This window comes from Culicoides brevitarsis, chromosome 2 (genome assembly GCF_036172545.1).
Source record: "Culicoides brevitarsis isolate CSIRO-B50_1 chromosome 2, AGI_CSIRO_Cbre_v1, whole genome shotgun sequence".
NCBI classification, from domain to species: Eukaryota; Metazoa; Arthropoda; class Insecta; order Diptera; family Ceratopogonidae; genus Culicoides; species Culicoides brevitarsis.
In genome coordinates, this window is record NC_087086.1 from 11,266,181 (window position 1) to 11,293,820 (window position 27,640).

General features: G+C 30.9%; 6 protein-coding genes across 6 annotated transcripts; 3 read left to right on the forward strand and 3 right to left on the reverse strand.

Annotated features, from left to right (window-relative positions):
- Nucleotides 1-1,857: 1,857 nt before the first annotated feature.
- LOC134832217 (EEIG family member 2) lies at nt 1,858-3,550 on the reverse strand. Its single transcript, XM_063846187.1, has one exon. The coding sequence runs from the start codon at nt 3,357-3,359 to the stop codon at nt 2,037-2,039; it is 1,323 nt and encodes a 440-aa protein (XP_063702257.1). The 5' UTR covers nt 3,360-3,550; the 3' UTR covers nt 1,858-2,036.
- A 2,335-nt stretch (nt 3,551-5,885) lies between these two features.
- Nucleotides 5,886-9,666, forward strand: LOC134828503 (glucose dehydrogenase [FAD, quinone]). Its single transcript, XM_063841483.1, has 3 exons — nt 5,886-6,295; nt 7,343-7,638; nt 8,432-9,666. Exons 1-3 carry the CDS (start codon nt 5,886-5,888, stop codon nt 9,664-9,666), a joined length of 1,941 nt encoding a protein of 646 aa, XP_063697553.1.
- A 1,897-nt stretch (nt 9,667-11,563) lies between these two features.
- Nucleotides 11,564-13,632, reverse strand: LOC134830889 (double-strand break repair protein MRE11). The gene is made up of 2 exons (XM_063844499.1): nt 13,441-13,632; nt 11,564-13,385 (listed from the first exon to the last, which is right to left on the reverse strand). Exons 1-2 carry the CDS (start codon nt 13,529-13,531, stop codon nt 11,605-11,607), a joined length of 1,872 nt encoding a protein of 623 aa, XP_063700569.1. The 5' UTR covers nt 13,532-13,632; the 3' UTR covers nt 11,564-11,604.
- A 1,786-nt stretch (nt 13,633-15,418) lies between these two features.
- Nucleotides 15,419-18,738, forward strand: LOC134831836 (protein-associating with the carboxyl-terminal domain of ezrin). Its single transcript, XM_063845660.1, has 2 exons — nt 15,419-16,009; nt 16,984-18,738. Exons 1-2 carry the CDS (start codon nt 15,542-15,544, stop codon nt 18,574-18,576), a joined length of 2,061 nt encoding a protein of 686 aa, XP_063701730.1. The 5' UTR covers nt 15,419-15,541; the 3' UTR covers nt 18,577-18,738.
- Nucleotides 18,739-19,642: 904 nt separating this feature from the next.
- Nucleotides 19,643-21,815, forward strand: LOC134832721 (large ribosomal subunit protein uL18). The gene is made up of 3 exons (XM_063846845.1): nt 19,643-19,719; nt 20,085-20,786; nt 21,501-21,815. The coding sequence occupies exons 1-3, from the start codon at nt 19,717-19,719 to the stop codon at nt 21,684-21,686; spliced, it is 891 nt and encodes a 296-aa protein (XP_063702915.1). The 5' UTR covers nt 19,643-19,716; the 3' UTR covers nt 21,687-21,815.
- Nucleotides 21,816-22,675: 860 nt separating this feature from the next.
- Nucleotides 22,676-23,401, reverse strand: LOC134831220 (adult cuticle protein 1-like). Its single transcript, XM_063844894.1, has 2 exons — nt 23,192-23,401; nt 22,676-23,133 (listed from the first exon to the last, which is right to left on the reverse strand). The coding sequence occupies exons 1-2, from the start codon at nt 23,337-23,339 to the stop codon at nt 22,886-22,888; spliced, it is 396 nt and encodes a 131-aa protein (XP_063700964.1). The 5' UTR covers nt 23,340-23,401; the 3' UTR covers nt 22,676-22,885.
- Nucleotides 23,402-27,640: the final 4,239 nt, after the last annotated feature.

Below are 27,640 nucleotides of genomic sequence, written 5' to 3' on the forward strand. Positions count from 1 at the left end.
GGCACAGCGTTACTGACACAAACACACACACAGACGACAATTCGAATTTAATACCGCATTTTTTCTTCGAAATGCGGTAAAAAAAAAATTAAGTCAAGTTATTTAATAATTTTTTTTATTTTTTATAAAAAAGTTATTAATTTTTTTAATTAATAAGATTTTTTAATTTAATTAAATTTTAAAATAAAAAATAAAAATAAAAATAAAATTTTTAAAAAAGTCTTTTAAATCCCGTTAAAAGAATATGTATTTGAAACCGAATAAATAATCGAAATACCAATCAATGAATGAATGACTCACAAAAAAAAACGACAATCCAAAAAAAAAAACGAAAAAGAACAAGACATAAAAAAATCCAGTTTCTTATCACCCGCACAAAGTACACTACACTAATTTCTGACTAATTCAATATACACGAAATCCGCGATAAGCTATCCGGGGAACAGTCGACCAAAACAAAACTGAGAAGAAAAAAAATAAAATTTATGGCTAAATATATCAAGTTTTGACCATCATCGCTCTTCTGTTCGCACAACTTGTTGAACAAATTTTTATTATTGAATTAACATACATTTTGATAAGGCATTGTGACTGGCTTGTCTCTGCTCGAATTAATAATGGACATTAATGGAGCCACATAAAAATCACTTTTACAGACTTGAAATGATTAAAAATGCGATTTTTTTTTGTTTGTTTGTTTAATTTTTAATATCTAATAATTTTTTTTTTCTTACAATTTGTCTCATCATCATTCAAAAAAACACGACGAAGATTTCTATAAATATTTTATTTTTTTTTAATACCTAATTCATAATAATTTTGTTTTTTTTTTCATTTGACGAATTGTTTGGAGGAACTGAAGGGAGTCGAAATTATTTTTAATACAAAAGCAGTTCCTTGTGCTAATTTTTTTTAAGAGTTATTTTTTTTCTTCTGCAATTGTTAGGTATCTTACAGGCTTCTAATTTTATCTCGAGAGAAATTTGCTTTGAAGCAAAAATCTGCAAAATTAATACACAGAGCATTCAATAAATAATCAGATACATAGGTAACATTTGATAATATGTAATAATAGTTAATAATTTTAGGCAAGTACAATTTTTAAAAATGTTTCACTTTGTTTTAAATAATTTTTTTAGATTTCTAGATTTTTCTGTATTTTTGAACAACTTTAATTGCTCAACAGTGTTTAAATGGAATTTCAGAATTTTTGGAGTATTTTCAAGGTCGATTAGAAATTTAATTCAATTAAACTAAATTATTTTTTTTTTTATATTTTTTACTTTTTTGATTTTTGCTATAAAAATTTTTATATTTTGACTTAAACTTGAATAAAAGAATAAGAAAATAATTTTTGAACATTTTTAGTACAAAAAAAGTATATTTTTTGACATAAATTGTAAATTTTACTTAATTTGTTCTTTTTTTTATTTTTTTTTTGTTGACTAAAATTCTGAAGTTTAAAATATTAAACTAGTTTAGATTTTTGCATCAAAAATTTTTTTGGCAAATTTAAAAAAAAGTTAAGAATCTAAATTATGCAATTTTTTTTTGTCAAAAAATATTTGAAAAAAAAACTCAAATAAACTTTTAATTTTTTTAAAGTTTTTTTTTTAAATATAAATAAGTTTCAAACAAATTTTTCATTTTTTGCTTCTGCTAAAATAAATATTGAAAAAAAAAAATTTAAAATAAAATTCCAAATTTTAATTGATTTTATAAATTTTTATATTTTTTGACAAATTTTTTTTGTTGAAAATTTAGTTTAGATTTTTGCATCAAAAAAATTTTTTTTGCAAATTTTTCGTATATTTTTAATCAAAATTTAATTAAAATATTTTTGCTAATTTTTTGTCACTTTACGTCTAAATTTAATAGAAAATTTTAAATTAATTGAATTTTCGTGAAAAAAAATGGAATGTGAAACATTTTTAAAAATTGTACTTGCCTGACGTAAAAATAATAATAAAGAATGGTAATAATAATAATAATTAAATGTAAAAGCAGAATAATGAAGAAGAAGGAAAAGAAGAATTTCATTTGAGCAGTTGCGGCGAGAGGAAAACCGTTCGACCATCCGCTCCAATGTAAAGTTGGAGGCCCGTTGTCTCGTGCGACGATTCCTCGAGCTGGTCCAAGCGCGAATTCAGCTGCTCCGTTTGGAAAATCTCATCAATTGCACTAACTGGATTAACTCGCGTGCCCTCCACGATATCCGAGACGCTTGGCACGGAGTTTGTGTCTAAGGCGCTTTTGTTTTTACGGCGTTCCGCCGCCATTTTCATGCGATCCAAGCTGCCCGTGTCGTTTGTCGTGAGCGATCCGGTGCCTTCGGAGCTTTGTCGCGAATGCTGACTGCCGCTGCCCTTGCCGCCCGACGACATTTGACTCGTGTTACTCGAATTGCGCGAATGCGTCGCATTTACCGCCGCTGCCGCAGCATGGCCCGCATTGATGCTCGTTATCGTTGGATTTGGTAGACTAGCGTGTTCCTGCGACGAGGAAAGTTGATCCGAAGACTCGGAGATACCGGAGTCGGTAATGCCCTGCGGATCTGTGGAGCAGGAGGAGAAGATGTTTGTGGAGTTTGTCGTCGTCGTCGTCGTTGTCGTATCGATAATCGGGAGACATTGGTCGGAAGAGGTTCGGATGCCCGAAATGGAGGATGGTTTGTTTTTTGTCGTACGCAGCGATCCGAAGCCCGACGAATCGGAAGCACTGCTGGCATCTTCGTTGCCGCCCACGCTGCCCCCGCCGCTACTCGCGACATTCGTGATAATCGCCTGGCCCGTCGAATTTGGTCTGCTAGCACTTATTTGGGGCTCGTTGGTGGTCACGAGAATGCCTACTGTGTCGCCCGATGTCGTATCTTGCGTCGTTTTCATGCTCGAGGGCGGCGCCTTGAACAAAATATCACCACTGAGCATCGTCATTTTCACTTTTATCCGCAACATCGAGTTGTCCTGTCGATGTCTCGTGTTGTAGCCCTCGAGCAGACAGCGACGCGACGTGACACCAGCACCCGCGAATTCCGCCAAATTTAAATCTATAAATCCTAATTTTTGGTAACTGCGACCCCCGTTGATCTCCTTGCGCACCGATATCCGCAGCAGGCACGGCTCCAGCTCGCCCGACGACGCATTCGCCGTCATTTTGCAGATAAATTCAAACTTTTGTTCCCACTTGACTTGGTGATTTTTCACCTCTTCCCGCTTACTGATCTCCTGAAATGTGCCGCCCTCCAGCAAACGAACTTTGGCGAACAGCACGGCATTCAGAAATGGCACTTCAACCAACTCCTCCAAATGGAAGTCCACGGAAAATTTGTAAAATTTCTTCTTCTTCATCATGAATGCCATTTTTACTTCCTGGCCTGTGCATAGGCGACTTTTCGCACAGTCTCCTCGCTTCTCTTGCCCTTTTTCCGGAGAGATGCTTCTTCACTCGACGCTGCTGCTGCACTCGAAGCACGACGACGCCAAGGATCAATTTATTTATTTTCGCGTGATTGCGTAGACGAATTTCAAGGAAATCAGCGAATTGCACTTCAATGACGATAATATTTTTTTTTTATTTAGAATGACGCAAGAATAAAAGACACAAGTCACATGTGTTGTGCAAGGGAGATGTGACTTTTATCGATTTCAAGGAAGAAAAACGTTGAAGTTCATTGATGAAATTCTCATTGGGACACGTGACAGAGCAAAATGTCAACTGGGGCTTATCACTTTCATTCGTCTCAAAATTAGTTCCAATTTTTGACGCACATCCGTTTTGGTGGCTCCAACGTGCCTGTAGCGCCATCTGGCGACAGATCAGACGCCCTCTGACGTCATAATTTCGAACTATTTTGAATTTCCTCCGATTTTCGCTCAAATTTCGCTGAAAAACCCTCAAATATCAAAAGTAAGTGCTTTTTTTCAACAAATTTCGATCTCAAGAATTCATGAAAAATCGAATTTTTTAGATGGAATCAATGGTTCGACACACATCGCCCATCAATCCGGCAGTTTTTCCACATTTAGCAACAATTGGACTTGCGAGAGACTTGGTCAAATAACAACTTCGCGAATAATCATCAATTTTCCCATTTTTCCCGTTTTTTAAAGAGCAAAGAGACGCGACTTGAGTGAAAAAAGATGCCTAAATTTTTAGAAATTAAACAATATTAAATATTATTTTTTTAAAAGCAAAAAAAAAAAAATAAATTGAATTAATTAAGTTTAAATATCTTAAGATTTTATATCAAATTATTTTTAATTTTAATTGTTTTTATTTAAATTTATTTTTTATAAAAATAAAATATTTTAATTTAAAATTCAATGAGACAAAAAAAAATTTTTTTATTTTTTTTAATTAATTTTTTGTGGTGTCTTATTAATTTTTGACATAAAAAATGTTTTTATTTTGATATTATTTTAAAAAAGAATTTTTTAAGTCGAAAAAATTAAGAAAAAGTTAAAAATTTCTTTTTGTACTATTCAATAAATATCAAACACTATTAAAATATTTTCTCATTTTCGATAAAAATTAACAAAATAAAATTGATAATTTTTTAATTTAATTATTTAAATAAAATTTCATCATAAAATCTTGTAAAATTTTGAAAAATATGTGAAAATATGATTTTTAAAGTAAAAAAATATTAATTAAGATTAAAAAAAACTTGAGTTACTAAATTGTTTTGAATTTTCTTAAAATATAAATAAATATTAATATTTAAATTTGAAATTTAAATGAATTTTAATTTAATTAAATTTTTTGTGAAGAATTATAATTTTTTAATAAAATTACAAAGAAAAAAAATAAATAAAATTATAAAAAAATCCTCTAAATTTTCAAATTTATTTAAAACTTTGACTTGTGGATCTTACAAAATTTATAAAAATTTTAATTTAATGAATATTTTTAATTTTCTAAAATAAATTTATATCAAATAATAATTTACAAAAATGAAATTATAAAAATTTTAAAATTTTATTGAATACTTAATTTTTATTTTTTTAATAATTTTAAATTTTAATAATAATAAATAATAAAAAAAATAATAATAAAAAAATTTATTTAATAAAAAAAATTAATAATTTTTTTTAATAATTTTAAAAAATTTTTTTAAATTTTTTTTTTTTATAAAAATCAAATATTGCATTAGCCTATAAAATACCGTTAATTAAATTTCCAACCAATTTTCAACTTTAAAATTAGCAATCAATTTTTTTTTGTCCAATCACCATTAGAAAAAAAAATAATTATAGGACAACACTTGTCGCCATTCACTTTTCAAATCTTCGAGATTACGTGACTTTTCGTTACATTTCTGTGCCAGATCCTTCATTAAAAAATGTTACCTTGACCATAAACCAGCAATAAAAAGGGTAAGCAAACAAATAAAAATGTAAGAAAAAACCAATTACTCAACAAAATTGGGTCAAATAACTGGTCCAGTAGTGGCAGCAGACAAAAAACGAAACCAATGACCTAACAAAAAGTGCATTTTTTGTTGCAGCAACTTCGGCTTTTGTTGTTTCTTTGTGACTTTAACTTCGTTTTTACGAATTTTTACGTGGTTTTTAGACAAAGTCATCGGTGCATGGCCATTAAAATGCTCTACGCACGCACGCTCACGTGGTTCAAATGACGCGTAGAGTAATTTCTGGTAGTAAACAAAAAAAAAAGACGTTTACTTAAAAAAAAAATTACCTGCTTTTTTGTATTGCATAATATTTATATTCGGTCTGTATGATTTTTTTTTAGTGGTTGTAATGAAAGAGAAAGTACACGATTGCCGTACGGAGCGCGGCGTGCAGTAATAATTATATTGTTACAAGAGAGATATTATTCGTAAGATCAGTGAAAAATCAGTTACTTCATAGCTGTTGCGCACGATGGTGCTCGCCATAACAAAAAGTCTGCCAATTATTGGATGGGCAGCGGGAACAGCTGCTCATTTGACGGCATTAACGGGACTCGTTTCGAAATCGCTCAAAGCGGCAACGGCGATCGTGGGTTTGGGAAAAATTGCCGCAATTCCAACGTTACTCGTTGCCTTGGCTTACTTCAATTACGACCTCTTTGATCCGGAAAATCGACCGTTTACCGTGGAAGAGGCGCAACCGGAATACGATTTTGTCGTTGTTGGCGGCGGAACTGCCGGAAGCATCTTGGCAAGTCGCTTGAGTGAAGTGGCGAATTGGAAAGTGCTGCTGATTGAGGCAGGCGGGCACGAAACCGACATCTCGGATGTGCCAATTTTGTCGCTGTATCTGCACAAAAGCAAGTTGGATTGGAAGTACAGGTAGAGATGATTAGTTGTGCATGATGGGAAATTCATTGTTATTTAGTGAAACAAAAAAAAAAAAGTTCATGGAAATGTAAATTTACTTAAAAAAAATGCATTAAACATCAACATTAAACATGAAAAAAAAATTGTTATTTGAAAGTGATGTGAATTTGTGTTTGAAAAAAAACATATGAAATTCATTTAAAAAAAGAAATTCAAATAATATTCATGAAAATTCTGGAAAATTAATATTTTCTAAAAAAAAAAAATATAAAAATAGTAAAAATAAAATTTAATATCGAAGAATTGTTTAAAAAAACTGAAAAGCAAAAAATTACTGTGCACTAAATATTTAAATTTGTTGAAAAAAAAATAAATCAAAAAAAATATATGAAAAATTCCAGGAAAAAAGTGAAATATTAAAAAAAAATGAAAAATTCCAGAAAAAAAAGTGAAATATTAAAAAAAAATATTTATAAAAAATTGAAAACATTATAATAATAATTATATGTGGATAAATTTAAAAAAAAACCTTTAAATTAAAAGAAAATGATTAAAAATTGAAAATGCAAAAAAAAAAAATAATTAAAATGTTGAAAAAAAATTTTGATTTATTTGTGCAATACTGTTAATTGACCTAAAAAATGGGCCTTCGTATATTTTTTTTATTTTCATTTCTCAAATGGAATAAACTAATGAAAAATAACAAAAACGAAAGAAATTAAAATGTTATCAAAATTTACTTACCGTTTTGTGGATTTTAAAAAAAAATAATTTGATTCAAGTGATTTAAAAAAAAACGAATGATTTCATTAAATGAAGAGAAAATTTATAATTTATTTAATTTTTTTTTTAAAGAATTTTTATAGCAATTTTTTTTTTTAACTTAAAATGTTTTGACAAATTTGATTTATTTTTAATTTATTATTTTTTAAAGTGAAAATTATTTTGATTTTTAATTTTTGTAATTCGTCGAATTTTGAAAAATTAACTCATAATTATTTATTTTTAAAAAAATAATTTTAAAGAAAAAAATAAACAATTTTATATTAAAATTCACAGAACACAACCACAAAACACAGCATGTCAAGCAATGCAGGATAACAGATGTTGCTGGACTCGCGGAAAAGTCTTAGGAGGCTCATCGGTGCTTAACACAATGTTATATGTTCGCGGAAACAAACGAGATTTTGATTTGTGGGCTGCTTTGGGTAATCCCGGATGGTCATATGAAGAAATTTTACCGTATTTCCGAAAGTCTGAGGACCAAAGAAATCCCTATTTGGCACGAAATAAGCGTCAACACGGCGTCGGCGGATACATGACTGTGCAAGATAGTCCCTATAATACTCCTTTAGGTAAGTTATTAAAAGAATTAAAATTATTTTTTTTATATAAGTTTTAAAATAATTTTTAAAAAATCAGTTTCAAGCTTAAAATTGCTCAAAAATTGACTTGGTACAAAAAACTCGATTTTATGTCAGCATGAGGAAAAATCGAGATAAATTTTATTTGTTCGAAAATTGCCAAAATATGAATGGAAATCATCTTCAGAATGACTTTTTATTCAGTTTCAAGCTTAAAATTGCTCAAAAATTGACTTGGTACAAAAAACTCGATTTTATGTCAGCATGAGGAAAAATCGAGATAAATTTTATTTGTTCGAAAATTGCCAAAATATGAATGGAAATCATCTTCAGAATGACTTTTTATTCAGTTTCAAGCTTAAAATTGCTCAAAAATTGACTTGGTACAAAAAACTCGATTTTATGTCAGCATGAGGAAGAATCGTGAAAAATTTTATTTGTTCGAAAATTGCCAAAATATGAATGGAAATCATCTTCAGAATGACTTTTTATTCAGTTTTAAGCTTAAAATTGCCCAAAAATTGACTTGCAAAATTTTTCACGATTTTAAGTCAGCATGAGGAAGAATCGTGAAAAATTTTATTTGTTCGAAAATTGAGAAAATATGAATGGAAATCATCTTCAGAATGACTTTTTATTCAGTTTCAAGCTTAAAATTTCTCAAAAATTGGCTTGCAAAATTTAAAATTTTATTTCGATTCTAATTTCAATTTTAGTTTAGTTATAATTTTAATAATTTTAATAATTTTAATTTTAATAATTATTTTTTTAAATATCTTTTTAGGTCCCGCATTTTTACAAGCTGGCGAAGAAATGGGTTACGACATCGTCGACATCAACGGCGAACAACAAACTGGCTTTGCATTTTTCCAGTTTACGATGCGACGAGGCTCTCGTCTCAGCATGGCTAAAGGTTTCCTTCGTCCTGTGCGCCTTCGCAAAAATTTGGACATCATTTTGTACTCGCAAGTGACGAAAATTCTCTTTGACGAAAGCGGCAAAATCGCTCGCGGCGTCGAGTTCTACAGAAAAGGAAAATATTTCAAAACTTACGCAAAACGCGAAGTAATTCTCTCAGCTGGAACGATAAATTCGCCTCAATTGCTGATGTTATCGGGCATTGGACCGGCGCAACATTTGAGCTCTGTGGGCATCACTCCGACCGTTGATTTGCCCGGCGTTGGGCAAAATATTCAAGATCACATTGCCGTTGGAGGGCTCATGTTCCAGATCGACCAACCCATTAGTACGGTGATAAATCGTCTTGTGAACATAAATTCCGCTATTCGGTATGCGGCGACGGAAGATGGACCGCTAACGACAAATATTGGATTGGAATCTGTCGCTTTTATCAACACAAAATACGCAAATGCCTCCGACGATTGGCCCGATATCGAATTTATGATGACTTCAGGTTCGACCCCATCCGATGGAGGAAGTCAAGTCAAAAGAGCTCATGGCTTAAAATCCGAATTTTATGACGACATGTACTCAAAATTGAATCATCGTGACGTTTTCGGGATTTTTCCGATGATGTTGCGCCCAAAGTCACGTGGTTTCATTAAACTTGCGTCGAAAAATCCGCATCGCTATCCCTTAATTTACCACAATTATTTGACGCATCCCGATGATGTCGACGTTTTGCGTGAAGGAGTCAAAACAGCTCTCGCTTTAGGTGAAACGCAAGCAATGAAACGCTTCGGAGCACGGTTTTACGACAAACAAGTGCCGAATTGTAGACACTTACCGATGTTCACAGATGAATATTGGAATTGCCACATTCGGCAGTACACAATGACAATTTATCACATGTCGGGTTCCTGCAAAATGGGACCGTATGACGACAAACTGGCAGTTGTCGATCACGAGCTGAGGGTTCATGGCGTGCAAAATTTGCGCGTAATTGATGCAAGTATCATGCCAGCGATTACGAATGGGAATATTAATGCACCGGTAGCGATGATCGCCGAAAAAGGAGCTGACATGATTAAACAAGCGTGGGCGTCGGCAGCAGTGTGATAAATAATTGTTATTTAGGAATTAGGTCGGTGTGATTTTTAGTTGGAAATTATTTGGATTTAATTTAATTTTTTTTTAATTATTATTTTAGAGAGTCAAAAGAAACCTTGTTGAAATTCTTTTCAATAAGTCAAAAGAAAAATGAAGAAAAAAATTTTTCATTTTTATTCGAAAAATTGATCGATTAAAATATAAAAAAAAAATAAATAAATGCTTTTTGAAATTAATTTGATTTTTGTAAAATAATTTTTTAATTTACTTTTCTTAAGAAATTCGTCAAAAACTGATAATTTTTTAAGTCTTATAAAATTTATTTAATTTTTTTTTGCAAATTTGATATTTTTGGAAAAATTAAGTTATATTTTTTTACTTAAGAAAAGTAAAATTTCTTATTCAGTGTTTTATTTTTACAAAAAATAACTTAATTGTTTTTAAAGCAAAAGTTTAGTTTTTAGTTTTCAAAAAATTAGTTTTTTTCTTCAAATTATTTTTTTAAAATGATCAATTTTTGACAAATTCTAAAACAAAAAATGTTTGAAATTTCATTCAAAAATTATTTTTGTAATATTTGAAGAATTTTTCGATGAAATAAAAATTTACTAATTTTTCAGAAATAATTTTTGAAAAAATTCAAGCCTTAAAATGCATAAGAAAATTATTCTTATGACTATTTTAATTAAAATTCAATCGATTTTTGATGAAATTAATTTTTTTTATAATTTTTACAAATCAATTGGGGGCAATTTTAAAGCCTAAAATTGAAAGATGATGATCTTCTAAATAAATATTCATCAGTAAAATTAAAATTAAAAAGTAAAAAATTTACTTAAATAAAAATCTTTCAATTTGATTTTTTTTGAGAAATTTTAAGCTACAAAATGGTTGAAATAAGTTAAAATAGAATTTTTCTGTTTATATTTTATCGATTTTAATTAAATTAAATTTTATGATATTTTTAGAATTAAATTTTAAATCGATCAAAAGCTAAACTATTTTTTTGAATTATTTAAAAAAAGGCAAAATCTAAATAGAATTTCGTTAAAAATTTACCAAAGTCATTTTTTTTCTAAAATTTAGAATAATTTATTTTCAACAAAAAAAAAAAATAAAATAAATAAATAAATAAGGCCGCTTCAAATTTTTTTGAACTTTTTGTCCCATGCCTCCAAATTCAAAAGTTTTGAAAATTTTTGGGGCAAAATGAAAAAAAAAATTTTGAAATAGTTTTTTCATACAAAATGACCAATTTTTTTTTATTTTTTTTGATTTTTTAATAATTTAGAATTTTTTTTTAATTTTTAAGATATTTGTATTAAAAATCGATTTTTAAAATTTTTTTAATTAAAATAGAAAAAAATTTTTAAAAAATAACTGTCAAATTTTTTTTGAAAAAAAAAGTTCAATAATTTTTATAAAAATTATTTTTAAAAGAATATTTTATGTCGAAATACGATTTTAAATAAAAAAATTTTCTTAAAAGTTTTATGAAAAATTATGGAAATTCACCAAAAATCAGTAATTTTTGATGAAATTTTTAACTGTTAAAATTTTGTCATTTTGTATTTTGAGCTCCAAAAAGTATTTTCGAATTTTAAATTTTTGACTTTTTAATTAATGAAAAAATACTATTGCAAGAATCGATTTCATTTGGAGCGGCCTTTAATTTTATGAAAAAATAAAAAATGAGTACAAACCAAAAATACTTTTCTTACGATCTAAACTGACATTTACTGTTGATAAAAAAAAAATTAAAAAAGACTACGGAAAATTTTAAATCAATTTAAAAAAAAATTAAATCCAAAAAATTCTCAACTTACTGCATCGACCTAAATCAGTGTTAGGGAACTAAAAATAGTCAATAAGTGATGTAAAAATGCTCAAATAAAGTTACTTAATTAATGGTTTACTACATTTTCTCGCATTCAAATGTAAATTTTCTCAATCCGATTCATCCGAAGACAAAACAACAACCCCTTTTCCTCCCTTACTCGCACGACTTGTGTTTGAAACGCTCACATTCAACGCTTTTTTCGTCGTATTTTGCTTCGTTGTCGTACTATTCGCTCCTCTTCCTCTTCCCCGACCTCTTGTCGTTGTCGCTGCTTTGGTCGTTGTCGTTCCTCTGCCTCTACCACGCGTTGCTTTAGTTGCTGGCATCGCAACGGGACTTTCATCTTCTTCCTCGTCACCTTCGGGGTCATCTTGTGGCGCTTCACGACGTTCCGTGTCCAAAACGTGCAACAATCCCTTAAAAACTTGTTCTTCTTGCGCTCGAAAATCTGCGAGTTTTTGTTCGAAATCTTCTTCGGCGCAGCCATCAACGAACTTCTGCCCTTCTTTGAGATAAAAATCGAAAATTGTGTCACTTTTGCTGGTGCCGGCAATGATACAACGCGTCAATTCCGCCATGGCATCCATGGAAAGGAGTTTCATCTTCATATCGTCATCCGCGTCGTCGAAATATCGCTTTACCACATCCTCGACTTTGTTGACTTTTTGTTCGGTTTCCACGAGAAACGCTTCCTCGATCGCTTCCTTGTCGACTTTGACGTCATCTTTGGTGCGTCGCTTGATTTGACGCTTGAACAGGATCATGTCGTCCGAATTTGCGACAATTTTTCCGTAAGCCTGCCCGAAACGGACAATTTGGAACATTTGATTGGTTTCCGTGACTTCGATGCGGAGACGAATTAACGGCAATTTTGGTTGTTTCGGATGACCTGTTCGCAATTCCTCGCATTTTTTCAACATTTCTTTGATTTTTTCACGTGCCAAATTTTGAACTTTTTCCTCCATCGTACCGCGCCCAAATTGAAAAGAATCGTTATTGGCGATTACGTCGCCGATGGAAATTGTGTCAAAGACAAAGGGACGAACACTTTGCAACGTGATCGGTTCAAGTTTGAAGTTTTTCTGATGAATTTGGAGTAAAGCGCATTTTTTGACGCCCGCTTCGCCTCCTGCGAGTGAAGTAGCGACTGTCGATCCCGGTTGACAGACAAAAAACCGCTTTTTACTATTTTGTTCGGGCTCAATGCGACAATCGTGCTCGTGACCCCACACAACAAAGTCCAAAAATTCCGGCAAAGACTCTTCAGGGAGGTAATTTTTCATTCCGCGATTCGCCCGATTTTGATGCAACACGAAAATATTGAACCAATCCGTGTCTGTGTTCTCGGGCAGTGCAAGTTTGACCTTTTTATCGTCAAAAAGTCGCGTTAATCGATTGTCCTGGATGTAACTCAGGCCGTAAATGGCAATTTTTGTCTGTCCCTTTTGCAACATGATCGGATTTACTTCCAAATTTTGTAAATTTGTGAGTTTTCCAAAGTAATTTACCAGCCCGGAAGTGCTCAAAATGTCCAAAGCGCTCAAATTTCCCGAACAACTGGCGTCATCGTGATTGCCATGGATGGAAAAAACAGGAATGGAAATGTTCAAGTTTTCGTCTTCGTAGTTGACGGTTTGGTTGAGAGATTCTTTGAAGTTGACACGTTGATCGCTGAGGAATTCGATGAGAATGGGCTTGTCGCCGCCCATGCAGTACGTGCGGAGGAGCATCAGGCAGCGATTGAGACAGTACGTGCTGGGATTTGCTTTGTCGAAGAGATCGCCGCCGAGCAAGATGAAATCGACATTTTTGGCGACGGCGATTTGAAGGACTTCTTCGAAGGCGTTGAAGGAATCTTGACCGCGTTCTTTGTCGTCTTCTTTGTAACCTGAAAAAAAAAATAATTTTTTAGAAAATTTACAAAAAATTAATGAAAAAATCACCTAAATGAATATCACTCGCTAAAAGGATATTTACGACATCATCTGGATTGATGGAACCAGCAGAGGATTCGCCATTTTCGTGTTCATCCATTTTTTCTGGAATGACTAAGGACACTTTTTGCTGATTTTTTGGTTTTAATTTGGCGTAAATTCTTAAATTTAAAGGATTCTCGTTGATTTTGCAATTGCCGCCATGAGAGAATCCAGCTGTCAAAATATGACGTCACGGAAAAAAAAGGTAAACAAAAGGAAGCAGGTCCGTGCATTAAAATTTTAATTGGGGCACGAACAAATTTATTTAAAGGAAATATGCTCAAAAATTCTGAAAAAATCATCTAAAAAAGAAATATTAAAAAAAAATCTTAATGAATTAATTAAGTAATTAAATTAATTAATAAAATAATTTTTGGAGGCCCGATTTTTATATTAAAAATTTTTAAAAATATTTGTTCAAATATAATTTTTACAACAAATTCAAAGAGAATATTATTAATGATATTTACAAATCATAAAAAATTTTTTTTTTACCATTTTCTGAAAAAAAAAAAAATGTTTTAATTTAGGTAAATAAATATTTTCTGAAAGAAAAAAATTTTTAGATATGAAAACTTTTATGCAAGTAAAATTATGTAAAATTGCAGAATTATTCTGCAATTATTATTAATTACAATTATATCTACGTTTTTTTGTACTCCTCATTTCACAATTTCGTACTCCTCAAGTCACATATTCGTACTCCTCATGACCCTTTTGCAATTACATACACTTTCAAAACAAAACTATGTCAAAGGAAAAAAATTTTTCAGTTTCAATTTTTTGGCATTTTTTTAGTTTAAAAATGATAAATTAGAGCCCTCTGACAAATTTCTATGCATTTGGAGCAAGATTTGACAAAAATGGCTTTGACACAGTTTTTGACACAGTTTTTTTGCTCTTGATTTAGTTTTCAAAACAAAACTATGTCAAAGAAAAAATTTTTTTTCAGTTTTAATTTTTTGGCAGTTTTGAGTTATAAAATGATTAAAAATGATAAATTAGAGCCCTCTGACAAATTTTTATCCATTTGGAGCAAGATTTGACAAAAATGGCTTTGACACAGTTTTTGACACAGTTTTTTTGCTCTTGATTTAGTTTTTAAAACAAAACTATGTCAAAGAAAAAATTTTTTTTCAGTTTCAATTTTTTGGCAGTTTTGAGTTATAAAATGATTAAAAATGATAAATTAGAGCCCTCTGACAAATTTCAATCCATTTGGAGCAAGATTTGACAAAAATGGCTTTGACACAGTTTTTGACACAGTTTTTTTGCTCTTGATTTAGTTTTTAAAACAAAACTATGTCAAAGAAAAAATTTTTTTTCAGTTTCAATTTTTTGGCAGTTTTGAGTTATAAAATGATTAAAAATGATAAATTAGAGCCCTCTGACAAATTTCAATCCATTTGGAGCAAGATTTGACAAAAATGGCTTTGACACAGTTTTTGACACAGTTTAGACATTTTTGCTCTTGATTTAGTTTTTAAAACAAAACTATGTCAAAGAAATTTTTTTTTTTCAGTTTCAATTTTTTGGCAGTTTTGAGTTATAAAATGATTAAAAATGATAAATTAGAGCCCTCTGACAAATTTTTATCCATTTGGAGCAAGATTTGACAAAAATGGCTTTGACACAGTTTTTGATTTAGTTTTGCTCTTGATTTAGTTTTCAAATCAAAACCATGTCAAAGGAATTTTTTTTCAATTTCATTTTTTTATGCCCAGAGACCCTTAGGGTACTCAAATAACTAAGAATTACGTACAAAAACTTTGGGGCACACGGAAACATACACACACACACACACACACGACAAGTTGAGTTTAATACCGCATTTTTCTTCGAAATGCGGTAAAAAATAATAATTTTTTTACAGGGCAACATTTCTGCACATCACACATCCTCCATCCCTGAATTACTGTCATCTAAAAAAAAACATTCACGACGAATCACTTAAAAAGTTTCCGCGAGAAAATTGCTTAAACTTATCAATTTTCTCCAGTTTTTTCACTCGTTTTGCATCACGGATCGGCTATTTGTATGTCAAAGTATCATTTGCACATCCAACATCATGGGAAACGAGACATCGTCGCAACTAAAGGGCTTAGTAATTGATAAGAAGGCAATTGAAGTGACGGACTTTTATTCGCTAAATTTGGGTCAACTTCCGCCTTCGTCTCCGCCGACATCGGCAAATAAAAAGTCAGGCAGCAACAAAGGAGGTTCAGCATCGCCCGGCGGAAGCACAACAGAAAAAGTCGAAAAAGAGCTGCTCGCAATATTTCAAAACGATGATCCGCTGCAGACAAATTTCCTGGTTGACGGACAAAATCCGCTGACGAGAGCGATTCATAATATCAAAATTTATCGACATCCGAATATTTTGAAATACGTTGCGGCATGGACTGTGGGAACGAATGCTTTTCTCGCGACGGAAAATTGCAAGCCGCTTTCTGCGGTGCTGAGTGGACTGAATGACATTCAAATCTGCATCGGATTGAAGAGTATTTTGGGAGCAGTTGCATTTCTTGTTGAACAGGTGAGAAATAAATTTTTATTTTTGAATTTATAAAAAAAATATCACAAAAATTAGTTTTTTGAAAAAAAAAAAAAATTTTAAATTTTCAATTTTTTCAAAAAATTTTTCTTTTTATTCAAAAAAATTTAAATTTCAAAAAATTTTTTTTTTTTGTAATTTTTGAAAGTTTTTCGAAAAAATGTCAAGAATAATAACCAAAAAATATTTTTTATTTTTTTTTTTTTGAAATCAAATTTCTTTTCCTATCCCTTTCCGTGGCGAACACATTTTTGATTAGAACTCTGTAAAAATGAAATTTTTTTTATGTAACAATTTTAGCACGCTCCTTTGATACCCAAAAAAATTTTTTTGATATCATGTAAAACAAAAATGTCCACTCCTGTGGACAAAAACCTTCAACGTAGTCTAAAAAATATCAAATTTTCATAAAAAGGTTTGAGAGCTTGCTCCAATGGTTGTATAAAAAAAAAAATTGAAAATTTTCTTTAAAAATCGTCTCATTTTCAATTCAAAATTTTTAATAAATTTTAAAGAAATTTTAGTGGACAACCGAAAATTCGAATAATTTTTTTTTAAAATCAAATGTTTTCGAATTTTTTTAAATGTTTTTTTGAAAGAAAAAAATGAAACGATCTTTTTTTTTAACCAAAAAAATTTTTCGTGAACTTTGAGGTTAATTTTTGCTGTAGAATTTATAAAAAAAATATCACAAAAACAAAATACAAATATTTTTTTTTTCGAAAACGACTTCAAATTTTTTTTCCTAATATAAGACTTTTAATTTTTCTTGAAATAATTAATTTTAAAATATTTTTTTTCTTTTTAATTTTACATTTTGCAAATTTTTTAATGATAAAAAATTTAATTTAAAAATATTCATAAAAAAAATTAAATTTAAAAAATTAATTATTTTTCACGAATATTTTCCATTTCTAACTCTTTAATTTTTTTTAACAATTTTTTTTAAATTTTAGGCCAAAGCACGTCATCTCAACATCTGCATCTCCTCAATTTACGTAAACGACGAAGGTCAATGGAAATTATTCGGCTTCGAGCATGTTTGGAAGTCCTCAGATCTCTCTCAAACGATCATCGACAAATCTGTCACGTATCGCTACAAAAAAGCTGTCGGCAAAGACGAAATCAAAACGGGCTTTCTTGGAATTGAGCAATTCGCTTTCGCCGTTTTATGTGACGACTTGTTAAAACAAACAAAGGGCAGCATTCCGCACATTGAAGAATTCCGAGAATATTGCTTGAAGCACTTGAAACACGAAGACGTGAATTTCCGCCCAAGTTTATCGGCGATTTTGCTTCATCCGTACTTCAATCATGACTTTATCTTGATCCATTCGTACTTGACGGAGCTCCCGCTGAAAAGTCACGAATCGAAACAGGAATTTTTCAGCAATTTAATTGATCGTCTTCGCGTTTTCGACGAGGAAATTGTGGCATCGCAGCTTTCTGGGTTGTTACTTTCGCGACTTGTGCTGCTCGACATGACGGCGAAAAATTGTTTCATTCCATTTTTATTGAAACCCAAGAATTTGGATGACATTCCGCAGCAAGAATCGTTAATTGTCGCCGGTCCGGGACTTTTTTCGACGGAAATTTTTCAAAAATATCTGATTCCTCGCATCAAACAAGCATTTGCCATCAAAGACTCCCAAATCCGCATCGCCTTACTCGAATATTTCCCGTCGTACGTCGAGATGTTCGCCAAAGACGATCTCAAAAACGACATTTTGCCGCAATTGCTGCTCGGTATCAAGGACACAAATGATTTTTTGGTGTCACGAACACTTCTTTGCATGGCAGATCTCGTCCCGATACTCGGCGCAACGCAAGTAATCGGCGGAAATCGCACAAAAATCTTCTCCGACGGACGTCCTCAAGGTCCCGAAACACAAATTGTCAAAAGTCGCACCGAACCACGATCCATAACGCCCGTCATTACCTCCGCCGAGCATCTCATGACCTCCGAAAGTCCCATTCCCGAGCCCGTAGATGTCTCCGGGTCATTTACTTTGCCGCAAAATGTCAACGGAGACCCTGAAAATAGCAGTCAAGCTATCGAAACTGATGTCAGCTTAAATCTAGAAGAGACTCAAGAGTCAATGCCGGAACGTCTCACGCCAGAAGGCGAAGAAATGGAACCCGTTGATGCCACAAATGAGAATGAAGATTGGAGCGATTGGGAAAATCCGACGCACAGCATTCCAGAAACGCATTCTAGTCAAATAACGGAAGAAATTGTCGCGAATGAGGTCTTTGAAGCGCCTCAAGTGCGAGAAATCGCCAAAACACGAACTGCAATAAAGACCGACAACATCGATGAATTAGATATTAAGAACCAGATTTTCCGAAAAGTTGAAGAACCCGAAGAATTTGACTTTTTTAAGGATATGGAGCCCGTCATTAAGAGTGCCAGTGTCACTTTATTCGAAAAAGAAGCGACAAAAGTGAGCCCAAAGCAGGAAACAGCCAGTACGAGACTAAATATCGCCACAGAAAATGTCGCCAGTGAGGATGGAGGTTGGGGAGACGATGATGCCTGGGGCGAATGAGACTTGTACGAGCTCGCAGTTCATCAGATCTTTCTTATTTTACTTGGCATTTTAGTTTTTGACCTCCTTCGTGACTTGTTACTGTTTTCTTAAGGTAATTTTTTGCACTAGAGACACTCTCTAAAGAGATATTTTATTAAACCTACTTGAATTAGAATAATTTTTTTGCACTTTTGATGGGTTTAGCGGGCGTGGGTTCGCAAAAAGTCAGTCCTCCCATGCTATCTGACTCGTTTTCTTTCGTGTCGTCGGGTTCCTCGTCATCTGGTTCAGTTTCTTCTTCCTCTTCTTCGTCGACGAAATTCTCTCCTAAAAGTTCTTCGAGACTTGGGATTTCCAGCCCGCACATGTTGTAGGCTTGATGAATTTCCTTTTCAATGTCGTTGCAGTAATTTTGGGTTTCTGTGAGGAATGTGGCGAATTCTTCCAAAGATCTGTGAGATTCATTGACTTCTCGGAGGACTTGAGACATTGAAGAAGTTTCTTCGTTTATGATTTCTGCTGCTGTTTTTGTTACAGTTTTTGGATGCACGTAATGATCCCAACACATTTTTTCGACAGTGTCTTTGATGGTTCGCAATCTTTGGTCGATTGATGAGGTTTTTAGGGTTTTTTGAGCCATTTTTCCGGCAGAGAAATTGGAAAAATTGTTTACAAAACAGACTCAACGGTTTTTGGCGACTTATCACTTTCATTCGTCTCAAAGTCATGGACTACTGTATCACGGCGAACAACAAACTCCGGCGTGGGTTGTGAATCGGACGAAAACATTACTCTGCAGGTTTGAGACGAATGAAAATGATACTGTTATACATGAGGCTCGTAACGAATTGCAGAGGAAATCCATAGTGACTATGAGGGAAATTTGAGACGAATGAAAGTGAACTGTTATACATCTGTCAGCTAAGTATAACAGACTGGTATACTTAGCTGACAGCATATAACAGTATCAATTTCATTCGTCTCAATTTCGTCACTCTCGTCACTATGGATTTCGTCTGAAATTCAGTTACGCGCCTCACTAACCTCACGTATAACAGTATCAATTTCATTCGTCTCACATCGTCTCAATCACGTTTGACTGAACGAACAGCCCTTTTCATTTCGTCATTTGAGCCACGAGGATATTTTCCCGCAACAATGGTAGGTTTTTGGCCAAAAAAAGCGCGAAATTATCCCTGAAAATACTCAAAATTCATCCAAAAGTGCCGCAGTGGCACGAACAAAGTGAAATTCCCGCGAAAAACTACCAAATTTACGCAAAAAGTGAAAAACAAAAATCTTCACGTATGGAACTCGTGTCGTCGTCGTCGTCGCATTGTTGCATGGATTCTGCATAAATGGTCGACTTTTGTAAAAATTTGAAGAAAAAGTGAATTTATTAAAAATTTTCAAGTGAAATTGTTTTTTGTGATGAATTTTGATTGTTTTTCAGGATAATTTTAAATTTTTAAGGATTTTTATGAGAAAAAAAATAAAAACTAACCTCATTTTATTTTTCGTTTCAGGGCTTCGTTAAAGTTGTCAAGAACAAGCAGTACTTCAAGAGGTACCAAGTCAAGTTCAAGAGGCGCCGTGAAGGTAAAACCGATTACCAAGCCCGCAAGCGTCTCATCTTCCAAGATAAGAACAAGTACAACACCCCCAAATACCGTTTGATTGTCCGTTTGAGCAACCGCGACATCACCTGCCAAATCGCCTATGCTCGCATCGAGGGAGACCGCATCGTTTGCGCCGCTTATTCCCACGAATTGCCCCGCTACGGAGTCAAGGTCGGTCTCACCAACTACGCTGCTGCCTATTGCACCGGTTTGTTGGTTGCTCGCCGCATTTTGAACAAGCTCGGCTTGGAATCCTTGTACAGCGGATGCACTGACGTCACTGGCGAGGAATATTTGGTTGAGCCTGTCGACGATGGTCCAGCTGCGTTCCGTTGCTTCTTGGATGTCGGTTTGACGCGTACTTCTACGGGCGCTCGCGTTTTTGGTGCCATGAAGGGAGCCGTCGATGGTGGTCTCAACATCCCCCATTCCGTCAAACGTTTCCCCGGTTACAGCGCCGAGAACAAGAGCTTCAACGCCGAAGTTCATCGTGCTCACATCTTTGGGCAACACGTTGCCGACTACATGCGCACCTTGGAGGGCGAAGATGAGGAAGCCTTCAAACGCCAATTCAGCAAATACATTTCCTTGGGCATCAAAGCCGACGATGTAAGTTTATTTTTTTGTGATTTTTTTTTTTTTTTTTTTTTTGATTTTTACGTCCATTTAAATTACGACATGATCAAGTCTTGTCGATCGCGTCGTGCCCAAATTTGGACCACAGTAAAATAATATTCAAGTTCGGTGTTAAATGTACGCAAAATGCAATTACATGCAACTTCCTGTGATGAATATGACATTTATTTCCAAATTTATTTTTAAATCTTTCTCTCAAAAAAAAAAAAAATAAATAAATAAATAAAATAAAAAAAAAATTAAAAAAAAAAATTGAAAAAAAATTAAAAAAAATTGAAAAAAATTAAAATTAAATTTAATTTTATTTGAAAAAATTAATTAATAAAATTATTTAAAAAATTTTAAATTATTTTAATTTTTTAAAATAATTTTATTCAAATTTAAAAATGATTTAATTTAAAATAGTTTTAGAATATCGATAGTCATCATTTTTTTATATATCTAAAAAAAATTACGAATTTAAAATTAAATTGATTTAATGATTTAAATTAAAAATTAATTTAAATTTAATTTAATGAAATTAAATTTTATGTTTTGAATTTTTTTTTGATTTTAAAAGTATTAAAAAATTAATTTGTAAAAAATTTTGAGAAAATTTTTGGAGCAAAAAAAAAAAATAAAATTAATTAGGATTTGCTCAAATTTCTTTTAAAAACATTCGTTAAAATATTTCTTTTCAAATTTCAGATCGAAACCATTTACAAGAAGGCCCACTCCGCCATCCGTGCTGATCCCGCCTACAAGAAGAAGGCTGCCAAGAAGGTCACCAAGAAACGCTGGAACAAACTCAAGCTCACCTTGGAACAACGCAAAGCCAAGATCGCAGCCCACAAGGCTGAGTTCCTTGCTAAGCTCAAGGCTGGCTCCGACTAAAATGAATGTCGACACAATTTTTTTCATGTTAAAATATGCAGTTTTTTAACACAAAAGAAAAACTCAAAATGAAAATACTTGCGAATAAATCTTATCGAAGTATCTAACTGAAAAAATATCTAAACAAAACATGGAATTGTTCAACATTCATTATTTTCCTAGTTTTAAGGTCACATTTTAGTTTATAAATTTTACTTTTATTCAACAAAACACAAGGCACTTGATTATTTTTCTTCATTTTTTTTTTCACAAAATTTTGGATTCTGAAGTGTCATTTTTTCCAATTTTCGGTCTCAAATATTTTTTTGTTGCTCATGGTGAGTATAAAAAGGGTTTTTTCTGTCTTATAATTTTTCTAAAATAAAATAAAAAAAAATTAAAAATAGGTAAATTAAAAATTATTTAAAATAATTAAATTTTTAATTTAAAAAATAATAAAATTAGCGTCTTTTCGCGATTTTAAGGAGTCAATTAGGTTCAGTGGTAAAGTTTTCCGTAAAAAAATTGAATTTCTTTCGATTTTTTTTTATAAAATTGACAATTTTTTTAAGTTTTAGACTTATTTATTTTTTAGAGTTTTTATGTTATCAAAAAATCAAAATGATGTTATGTAAATATTTTGTTATTCTTCTGAATTTAAAAAATAATTATTTTTTAAGAATTTTTTTTGAAAATCTTTAAATTTTTTTAAAACTTTTTGAATAAATTAAAAATTAAGAAAAAAATTAAAATTTATTAAAAAATTAAATTTTGATTTATTGTTCGAATTAATTTAAAAAAATTTTATTAGGAATTTTCAAAATTATCTCTAATTTCTAAAATTTAAAGTTTTTGAAGAAATTTAATTTTTTCGCCTGTTATACTTTTCAAGTGATTTTTTTAAAAATATTTTAATTCTTTTTTAAATTTGATTTGATTTGAAAAATTAAAAAAATGTTTATGAATATTTTTTTTTAAATATTTTAATTTTTTTTTCGAGAATAAAATAATTTTTTTGAATATTTTCATTTATTTCACATTTTTTTTTTGATAGATATAATATTTGATAGAAAAGAAAAGAAAAAGATCACAAAAAGTCTTGAATTCCGGCAACATCAATAACTGATGATCTCCTGACAAATCCATCGAGAAAATAGAAAGAAAGTGAAATCTCATGAAAAACGAAGTAAAAGTAGAAGAAGAAAAGAACAAGACATTCTTTAGACAGTTCCTGGAGCTGGAGCCAAGTTCAATGAGGTTTGAGAGACGGCATGTCCTTCCAAGGGAGCTTGATGAACGGCGCCTCGGGTAGCGGCAGTGTAACTGGCAGCTGGAGCTGGAGCAACAACGACGGCGGGAGCATGAGCAGCAACAACTGGAGCATGGACAACTCCGTGGTGAGTAGCAACAACTTGAACGGCAGCTGGAACGTGCTTAGCTACGGTGACTGCTGGAGCAACGGCATAAGCTAAAAAAATATTTTTTTCAAATTTTTATTTTTTTTTAATCCATTTTGAGCTACTTACGTCCAATGTGTGAATATTGGGTGATGGGAGCAGCCCATGGCCATCCTGCAGCAACGACATGCGGAGCTCCAACGACTCCATAGGGATATGGGATAACGGAAGATTGGACAGCAACTGCCAATGCCATTAAAACAACAAGGAATTTCATTTTGAGATTGTTTCGTGAGACTTCACTTGATCACTTGTGGAACGCAAGACAATGTCTGATGGCTTAGAACAAAGTTGACAAGGTTTTTATACCTCATTTCTGTGTTAAAATACAGTCTAATACGCGATTATGCAGATTTTTTTTCTAAATTGATTTGCAATCTCACAACGAATGCGAAACGAACAATAGAATTGCATTAGATTATGTCCATATTAGTAGCCACCCCTGTAGAAATCGAACTGAAACAGCTTCATACGGACCCCGAGAGTAAATAGAGCAGGTAATTATTACAAAGGTTGTAATATATTACACTCGGCACTTGATCTATTTTATCTCTCACACACTGGACTTTGTCAATCTACAGAAATTATTCCAACGCCAGAGAGGGTTAAAACTCAATAAAAACGATTTTTCATCAAACAACAACTTTCAATAGATGACCGTGCCTCATCAACTCCTTTTCTAGAACCGTTGGATACAAATTTTCTGCATAAATATGCATTTCATTAAAACACTCATAATATCGTCTGCAGTTGTTCTATTGCGGATCGGATCACATATTTGTAGAGGGCGTGTCATGTTCTAAAACAATATTATCGTAATAACAGTCAACGTTACAATAATTGCCGCAGAATAACATTTAATTGCCGCCAATATATCAAACAACTGCGGAAAGTGTGAGTTGACTTCGTCATAATGTTAGAAGGCTTGTTATCAATTAATTTAAATACAACTGATTTTATTGAGTTGCGTTCAATGGATGGAGATAATTTTGATATTGAGGGTGTTGCAATTTCTGATATTGTTTCATTGTATGTTATTCTCTCACATGAATAGCTTATAGGATTGATAATAGACGAAAAATTATTAACCTAAGTTGATGTGTCAATTCAGTTAAAATTATCTTTACCTATAAAGTGAAAACCTAAAATTTTAGTTTATTTTGACCTAAATTTTTGTATCTTACATATATGCTTGTCAATTATTACTCCAAATTTCTTAAAAATTTGTAAAAAAGTCAAAATTTCTACTTTAACTTCTATATTTTCTCTAAAAAACTTTATCATCACTAATAATGATACGCTTAACTTTTTATTTAGAAAAAAGTCACAAAAATTTTGATAAAATAAAATTTGATATTGATTTTGATAATATAAAAATTTAAATACGAATTCCTATGAAAAAATTTAATGTTCTTTATATAAATCCATAAACTTTAAAAAAATATAAATAAATTTATGAATATTTTTGATCATCATTGATCTCAAGATTAAAACTTAATAATAAGTTTTTAAAAAAAACTCAAATTAGGCCGCTCCAAATGAAAATCAAAAATAAAGACAAAAGTCGAAAATCCAATGGGGCAAAAAAAAAGTTAAAAATTTCATCAAAAATGGCCGTTTTTAGGTGTATTTTCATAATTTTTCAAGATGTTTATTGACATTTTTTTAAAAAGTTTTAAATTTTAAATAATTTTTGTTTAAAAAATCGTAATTTAACATAAATTTTCTTATTTAAATTTTTTTAAAAAATTACTGCATTTATTTTTCAAATATTTTTTAAAAGTTATTTTGTATGAATTTTTTTTCCTTTAATCTTTAATATGTTATATTCTGAAATCTATTTTAAATTAGTAAATCTCAAAAAAAGATAATTAAAAAAATAAATAAAAAATATTTAACACTCAAAAATAGTGAAAAATTTTGTCATTTTGTATGAAAATAATATTTCAATAATTTTTTTTTTAATTTTAATTTTTTTTATTTAAATTTTGGACTTTATTTTTGATTTTCATTTAAAGCGGCCTTATTTATAAAAAAAAATCAAATTTTTTGATAAAATTTAATTTTTTTGACTTGTTTAATTTTTACTTCAGAATCCATTAAATAATTTAATTTTAATGGAAAAAAAATATTAACCACTATTTTAGATTTATAATTTTATAAAAAAAAATTAGGCATGAAAATTCAAAAGATGTAAAAATTATCACAAATTCTTTAAATTCAATAATAAAATAAATTAAGTTATTTAAATTCTTTTTTCAAACAAAAATTCTTTACAAATTTTTTCCATTTAATTTCTAATTAAGTAATAATTTTCAACTATTGAAAAACCAAAACTTGAGATTTTTTCTTTAATTAAAATAAAATAAATTAAGTTATTTTTTTAAAATTCTTTTTTCAAACAAAAATTCTTGACAAATTTTTAATTCCATTTAAATTTCTAATTAAGTTAAAATTTTCGGTACCTTTTTTCGTGCATCAACTTTGAAAAACCAAACTTTATTTAGATTTTTTCTTTAATTTCAATCTTTGAATTTTTTAAAAATTTGTCTAAAAAAATCGAATAACTTTTTTTTGTATTGTTTGGAATGAAGCTTAAATGCTTTAAAAATAAATTTACCTTATTTTTATATATTTATTTAAAATTAAATTTTTTAAATTGATTTTGCAAAAATATTAAATAAGTTATTTTTAAGTTGAAAAAATTTTTAAATAAATTTCAAGTTAAAAAATTATGAAAAAAGTTTACAAAAATGAATTTTTTAATTTATTTTTTTATCTTTCAATTACACTTTTCACTTTTAAAATGCATTGACCTAAATTTAATCATTTTAGCGCAATCTAAAATCGAATAACTTTTTTTTTTAAAATATTTGATTTTTATAATTTCTTTCAAAAATATTTGTAAAAAAAAATCTGTAAAGAAAAATCAATGACATTTTTTAATTCTGCATTGACCTAAATACATCCGATGAAAGTGTTCATTTTGCAAAAAAAAAAAAACTAAAAACATTTCGGTACCTTTTTTCGTGCATGGATTTATCCCGACAGAAGAATTTGAAAATTAGTTAATTAACTTTCAGACTTTATGCCTATTGCCTTTATTATTCGTACAATAATTAGTTAATTAGTACTATTACGTACAATAATATGACTCGAACTAATTAATTCAACAATATAAAAAAATATTATAATTAGATCAGCTGCTAAGGGCGTTTTGTTGATACATTTGTGCGAACTTGTATTGTTTGGAATGAAGCTTAAATGCTTTAAAATAATAAATAAATAAAACTACCTTGCGGAATGAATTTTATGTTCCATTCCATTTATAAAAATGCTTATAATATTGATTCTGCATTCATGAAAAAATCTCATTAGTCCTGATTTTGTTCATAAGTTATTTGTTAATTAAAAGTAATATTTTTAAATTAAATAAAAATCTTAAAAATTAAAAAAAAAATTAAAAAATGAAAAAAGTTTAGAAAAATGTACTTTTGTTAACAAAACTTCTCTCAATGACTTTTAAATTTATTTTTTTATCCTTTCAATTACACTACTTACACTTAGCGATGCCGGAATGGTAAAAATTCATTACAATCAAGTACTCTGATGCAATTTCTGTCATCATTATAATCATTTTAGCGCAATTTTGGATCCGGGTAATTGACTTTTAACATATGGTAGATCTCATGAACGAATTCTTATGACACATTGACACAAACAATGGAGAATTCTTGACAATTGTCAACCTAAAACTGCGAGATTAAGTCATAGCACTGGAGAAACTGCAGTTAATAGAGCATAACGGACATTTGTGTTCCCGCGAAAGAATGTGACAAGTGGATTGCCTTGCGAACTGGTAATGCGCCTTGGGTTACCTCGAAGCTCAAGTACTCTCACTTTTATCTCGTGCCAATGATAAGAAGTTGTCATAAACATCAACAAATAGCGGCGAAAATCCATTTATGAATATTCATTGGAAATGCATTTGCATGCGACACTCGCTCGTAATCTGGTAAGTAAGTCAATAAAAGAGTGTCTCAATTCTATAATTGAAACGGATTATTAACACTTGAGTTCACTAATCCGGAATCGTACGTCTTATGAATTCAAATGATTCTAATTAATTATTATCAATGGAAGTTAGCGATTTTGTGTCACGAATCAAAGAAGGCGAAAAAAGGAGTTGTCGAGACTTCTGTTAACAGGGGCACAGTCGGTGGCAAAGTGCTGATCAAAACAATTCACTGTTTCGGAAAGAATGTCGATTGATTTATGACACCTGGTAGAATGTTTTTACTCAATTGTGGGTGTGAGCAGCTGAGGGGATAGGCGCCTGTTATTAGATCCCTATTGTGACAATTTGTTACAACTGAGGTCAATTTTAATATTAACCGTCATATCGATATAATAAAAATTTATTTTTTTTTTACAGAAAGATTGAAAAAGGATGAAGAAGATATTTTGGCTATGACAAAATTTAAAAAAATTCAAACTAAAAAAAAAATTTTCTTTTGA